General features: G+C 35.5%; 1 protein-coding gene across 1 annotated transcript; it reads left to right on the forward strand.

Moving 5' to 3' along the window:
• Positions 1 to 75: 75 nt before the first annotated feature.
• DNAH12 (dynein, axonemal, heavy chain 12) lies at positions 76 to 5164 on the forward strand (the record flags this gene model as incomplete). Its single annotated transcript, XM_010183508.1, has 7 exons — positions 76 to 155; positions 962 to 1120; positions 1807 to 2002; positions 3184 to 3372; positions 4381 to 4531; positions 4637 to 4728; positions 4986 to 5164. Coding segments are annotated over 7 exons (1046 nt in total), but the record flags the coding sequence as incomplete, so codon positions are not given.
• Positions 5165 to 6781: the final 1617 nt, after the last annotated feature.

Consider the following 6781-nt stretch of genomic DNA (forward strand, 5'->3'; position numbering starts at 1 on the left):
TATTATTATCATATTATTTCTTCTAATGTGTTATTTATATTAATATTTGTGTTTTGTTTTGGTCTTTTTTGCTTCCTAGTGCAAAATGTTCTTATTAAACCAGACATAAAAGGACTTGAAGGTGAAGAGGAGGCACCTTTGCCTTTATTACCTCTGTGAGTGGATTAAGTTAGCAAATAACCCACTAGCAAAACACATTGTTGCATGAGTGAAATTCTCGCTGAGCTGCATGAACAGAGTTATGGCACAATATTAATTCTGGAGTCCCTTCATGAGACATTTTTCTGTCTCTAGGAGATCTTACATTTGAATAGCTGTTGTTACGGTTACATAGATTAGCACTAATGACTGCAAATGGGACTTTTAGCTCTGAGTGCCCAGACACTCAAGTCATACTGCAGCAACCTGTGGAATGAAGTGTGTGTGTGTGTGTGTGTGTGTACAGGGCAGTTTACTGGCAGACAGTGGCATTATACAGTAGTTCAACATGCTAAAACTCCATCTAGTGCCAAGGTTTTATATGACACTGGTGATGTGAGGTGAAACTTTGAGATTGAAGGAAAGGCTATTATTCTCTGTCAAAACAGAAGGGGAATTCAGGTAGACATGATATGATCACTTGAACTGTGCAATTTGCTGAAGCATCAGAGTGTGTGCCATCTAAATACTGATGACAAATACTTCCTGTTAGCAGTTGGTGAAGTTTACACTGAAAAAGCTTCAGGAAGAGCAGATGATCTGAAAACATTCTGGAGTATAAAACATGGTTGATCAGTCAGAGTATATTTATGTCTTCCACTGCATCATATTGAGGCTATGTGTATGGCACTTAAATTACTATTCATGTTAGGGAATAAACTTTTTAATAGTACTTTTTGGAAGAATGTTTTATTTAGGTATTGCTTGAGCTTATAACTTTTGTTTGTTTGTTTTGATTGTTGGTTGTTTTTCTTTTTTTCAGAGGCCTGGATTTTTCTAGACCATGGCATAACAGTTTTATCCAAGCAAAAAATAAAATTATTTCTAGTTTGCACGTTCTCCACCCAACTATGAGAAAACTATTGGAATTGGGTTATGCAGCATTCTCTACTTTTCTTATAGTGGATTTCTCAAGTTTAGGGTAACATCTTTTTTGGTGAATTATTAACATATATAGATTTTTGAAGCTGCTAAAGAAGAGTTTGTACAATTCTGTTGTTTATTGTAGGATTTTTTATTTAATAAATTTCTTCAACATATCATTTAATGTTCTTTGAGTAGGTTACTTTGTGTTATGACACATTTTTCTTCTCATGTATAAATATTTTATCGGCGTTTAAATTGTTGGTAGTATCAACCTTTTGACTTATGTTTTGCTTTTAATTCTGTAAAGGTATCTTCATTATTTATTTAATCTTAATGCCATGATCCCCATAGAAGTCTGGTTGAAGTAGCATTTGAAAAATTGACTTCTAGTAGTATTACTATCTGTAGGGAATTCTATGCTAGCCCTAAAGATCAGCTTTCTTGCTGGTTTTCATCAGTTGAATTTTATTTTTAATCTTGGAACTTTTCCTTTTTGTAATTTTTATAAAGATAATTTTCAATATATTTTTCTTGATTATTTTTTCTGGTAACTGTTCTTTATTTCCTGGGATTTGGGGCATTCTTTTCTGTCATTTAAGTCTGCAGAAGTGATGCTTAGATTCCCACTGTGCTTTCTGCTAAGAAAAGGGTGGGTTTGTAATACAGTATCGATTAATCTTACTTTAGTCCACGAGTTCTTTTAATTTTGTTTATAAAGTTGCCTGTAACTCTCTTTTCCAGGTTGAAAGGGCCAATTGGCTGTGAATCTTTAAAAAATGATGTCTCTCTAAGCTGTTCTAAAGCAGAAGAAAAGATACTGAATACGTGGTATCAAGGAGTTATTAGTCTCTTTACTCGGAAGGAGTCATTGTATGGTGTAAAGTTTGATCAGATTGACTCTTTTTATAACTGTGTGGCTACACTTATGTCTAATCAGGTAAAAATCTTTCCTCTCCATGAAAACCTAAGGTGAAATTTAGGTAATTTTAAGGACTTATCACATTATATTATATGGGGCCTGTTTAATTAATCTTTGTTAGCAATCAGTTGCACATAATGCAGTAAAGTGTTAAATATTTTTAACTTCCCCCATTTAAAATGAATATGTTGTCATGTCTGCTGCTTTTCCATCTAGTATTTTAGATGCAGAAAATTCATTCATTCATTCTACCAATTAGAATGTAATTAGGTTAAAGAAGGAAATACTTCCGTGTTCTCATCCTGTCACTGATCTTGGCACTACAATTATGTGTCATATATTAGCAAAATGAACAAAACCTGGTTTCTCTCCCTTGAAAGCAAACATACCTGCAAAAATAGACTGAATGTCCAGCTCTGCCAACATGCAAGTGGCTATAGTTCTGCAAAATTTCCAAACATACTTTTTTTGGTGGAAAATGGTACCACAATGCTTTGTGAGTTAATGGTTTTTTCTCCCTGATTATTTATATCAAGGTGGAAGTTACATTAAGTGTTTTTCAGGGGTATTTTTGTTTTAGGAATTTACAATTGTTTTATTTCATTATAATAAAACAAGAACATTCAAATTAAATCACTGATTTCAGGCTAAAACAATTGTTCACAGTTCTTCGTTTACTGAAAATTAAAAATCCTTTAACTTCCAATTAACTTAAGACATCTGTTTTATACACTGTACTATTTAGATTGTAATAATCAGTGGGAATAATTAATTATTATATAATCAGTTTAGCTGTTTGTGAAGGCAGTTGTAGTCACCTTTCTTTACTTTGTAGAAGAGTAATAGAAGAATATTCTAATCAAATCATTGTCATATTAAAAAAAAAGTCAGAAGAAATTGCATTCCAGATATTTCATTTATATGTAAACCATATGTTAGTAATAGACTTACTTTTGTTGCAAAAAATAAATGCATGGGCTTTACTGAAATCTTTTTTTTGTTTGTTCATTAGTATACATCCTCTAAGGGTTGCGACTAATGGCCACTGAAGTAATTAGAAAGATTCACACTACTTCAGTTATCCATTAATCAGGCCAAAAGTACTAAAATGAATGGAAATGCTGGCTTACTGAATGAAGGGAAAGTGGGATGGGGCATTCTGTTCTTTCAACTAATAGGTGATGTATGTTATTACCTAGCTGAAAGATTTATTGAGAAGAACAGTTGGATCTTTTGTGAAACTTTTTGATCCTGAAGACAGAAATTGTCTACCTTTATTTAAGATGGAATTGACTCTTGATGAAAATAAAATGAAGTTTTATCCAAGCTTCCAAGACCTCGAAGAAGCAATTCTGTTTATAGTAAATCGTATAGGACAGACTCTGCAGGTGTGCTTCTATCTTTATTTAAGTATGTAACTGCTAAGTTGCACCATACGTGACTTTAGGACACTGACTACCATGGTAATGGAAAGCAGGATGCAACTTGAGGTATTTATTTTCCATGAGTATTCTGCGGGTCACACGATGAATCTTGATGCCCAGTGGAACTCTGGGCTCTGGAACTCTGTTATTCCTTGTTCATTAAAAAAAAAGGTACACCTGCTACTGATGGTTTTAGTCTGGTGTTTTAAACTGTAAATGTGTGTATGTCTGCAAATTAATTGTCTGCTGCAAATTAATTGTCTGCTTGTTTGTTAAATAGAAGTCAGGCTGAAAACTTACTAGAAAACCTGAGTGTGCTTTAAGTATAAATAACCACATATTCTAATTCATTTATGTATTTATTTTTAACACTGAAAATCAATTAGTTTTGCAGCGTATACTTACTGTGAACTAACATTTTGCATTGAAATATAGTCAGCACCTTAGTTTTATGTGCAATGATTTGCAATAAACTTGCAATAAGCTTGCACTAATAATTAGGATCCTCAGAGAAATACGAGGAAAATTGGAGTTGATATTCCTTTTCTTTTTAAGAAAAAGAAAACCTTCAGACACCTTAACTAATGTATACAATATCTAAAGATATTTCTGGGGCATTTACATCTATCCCTGTGGACTTAGTATTGGCCTTTTATCATGCTTAATGATACTTTCAAAGAAGTGTTTTGTATTTGTGTGTTTGCACATAGGATAGAATTTAATTTTATGTGAGATTGGATGAATTTTTTTGGTCTATTTCACATGCTTCCTGTTAAACTTTCTGAATCAGGAAGAGTTGTTCTAGGTGTGTATAAAACACCTGGTCATGATTAGGGTCTCATACTTTGCTGATAGTGTCTTCTGCAGATTGCAACTTACTTTTAAAATAGGAGTTTCCCTGCATTGTTGTTTGTTTGTTGGTTGGTTTTTGTTTTTTTTAATTTAAGCAATTAGAACTTGCATTTCTCTTAGAACATCCAGACGGTGCGTTCTTGGCTCATGGGAGACACTGCAACTCTGAATGCTGAGCTTCCTGATCATGTCATAGAATGGGCCACATCTACCTTGAAAAAATGTATCAGAGACAACTTAGAAAGTCCAAAGAAATATTTTGAAAACTATGGTAAGTGACTGAAGAGTGTTTAAATAACTTACATCTTTGAAACAAATAACTTACTGTACAGTGTATGTGTTACAATAATATTAATACAATATTATTGAATCGTAGTTGAAAGGTATGACTGGCTTGTAGATGGAACTGCACAGGCACAGACAGAAAGATTTGAAGCAGAAGAACACGGTTTTGGTGAATATACTGCTGTAAGTCTTAATTCTACATTTAATATATTTTTTACTATACATACAGCAATAATAAAAAGTGAATAGAGGATAAAGGTGCTTAGCCTTTAGCTAAAATCTATGTTGGCTATCTACAACATAAGAGGGGGTTTTTTGACCTAAAATCTGTGTTATATAGAAAAAATATTTATTTTCTTCAATATGTAATACTTACTAATGTAGCTGAGTATTTAAATAACATGAAGCTCTGAAGTGTAAAAGCTAATGTTTTTCTGAAGTTCATAGATGAATTCTTCACCCTCAAGAAAGAAATCTGGAGTTTACCAGAGGTGGTTCACTTCCCTATGGTCTGTTTGAATTGTGAGGATATAAAGAAAGGTTTGGCTAGTAATGCAGACACCTTTGCAAAAAAGCTAATGGACAGAATAGTTTCAAATTACAGAGAGGAAAATGAAAAGTAAGTAGAATTTTCTGCTTGTGTATGCTATATGTGTTAAATACGTAGTAGAAACATGTAGAAGAAATGCAAATATACCATACTCCTGTTCAGCGAAGACTCTTGGCTGACTAATGATCTCATGTAAGTTGCACCAGCTAATGTATTTTTTCCTCTGCTATAGACTCAAAAATTAGTAGGGGAACTTGCTAATTGACTTAGTGGAGGATCTGAAAGATCAAAGGGCTTCATTACTGTCCTGGCTTTTTAAGTGTGAGACAGTACTACTGCTCTGTCAAAGGAAAGGCTAACCCACTTCTCTTATTACATGGCAGATACCTCTAGGTTTTCATAGATAATGACAGATAATAACACTGATCAATTCTAACAGTTAATTTGCAGATATGGATTAAATCATGAGTGAAGTCATATTAAATTGTTTGGTTAAAATGAACAATTACAGTAAAGTTTTATAGTGATTCCACATTACCAAAATCACAAAATATTTACGAGGAGTGTTTGCATGCTAATGATACTGTATTTAAGTTCTTGTACTTACCAGAAGTAGTTAAAGCATTTATTACAAAATAATATCCCAATATACAAACAACTATTGTGAGTTAATAAACAGTATTTTTCCCTATTTAGTTTCATAAAGCAATGGAGTTTGAGCAGGGGGAATCCTTAAAAAAGTAATAGAGTTTTCAGTCCTTGGAGAAGCAACGAGAGGGGCTAGCAGAACTGCCACTTTGGACTTCTGGTGGGCAGACTTTGGCCTGTTTAGGGACTTGGTTGGCAGAGTTTCTTGGGAGGCAGCTCTGAAAGGCAAAGGAGTCCAGGAAGGCTGGACACTTTTCAAGAAGGAACTCTTAAAGGCACAGGAACAGGACATCCCCGTGTGCTGGAAAATGAGCCAGTGGGGAAGAAGGCCGGCCTGGCTGAACAGAGAGCTCTGGCTGGAGCTCAGGAAAAAAAAGAGAGTTTGTGATCTTATGATGAGAGTTTATGAAGAAGGGGCAGGCATCACAGGAGAAGTACAGGGCTACCGTGAGGCTGTGCAGGGAGAAAATTAGAAGGGCTAAAGCGCAGCTGGAACTTAATCTAGTACTGTTAAAGACAATAAAAAGGGTTTCTATAAATACATTGGCAATAAAAAGAGAACTAAGGAGAGTCTCCCCCCTCTAGAAGATGTGGGGGGAAGCACAGTGACTGGGGATAAAGAAAAGGCTGAGGTACTTAATGCCTTCTTTGCCTCAGTCTTTAGTAGGAAAACCAGCAGTACTGTGGGTATCCAGTCCCCTGAGCGAGAAGACAGGGATCGAGAGCACAGTGAAGCCCCCATAATCCATGAAGAGGTGGTTAGCGACCTGCTATACCACTTAGACATACACAAGTCTATGGGGCCAGATGGGATCCACCCCAGGGTCCTGAGGGAGCTGCAGAAGTGCTCACCAAGCCACTGTCCATCATTTACCAACAGTCCTGGCTGACTGGGGAGGTCCCAGTCGACTGGAGGCTTGCAAACGTGACGCCCACCTACAAGAAGGGCCGGAAGGAAGACCCGGGGAACTCCAGAGCTGTCAGTCTGACCTCAGTGCCAGGGAAGGTGATGGACACGGTGGACATGGCAATTCAGGA

This window comes from Mesitornis unicolor, unplaced genomic scaffold (assembly GCF_000695765.1).
Source record: "Mesitornis unicolor isolate BGI_N332 unplaced genomic scaffold, ASM69576v1 scaffold50744, whole genome shotgun sequence".
Taxonomy (NCBI): Eukaryota; Metazoa; Chordata; class Aves; order Mesitornithiformes; family Mesitornithidae; genus Mesitornis; species Mesitornis unicolor.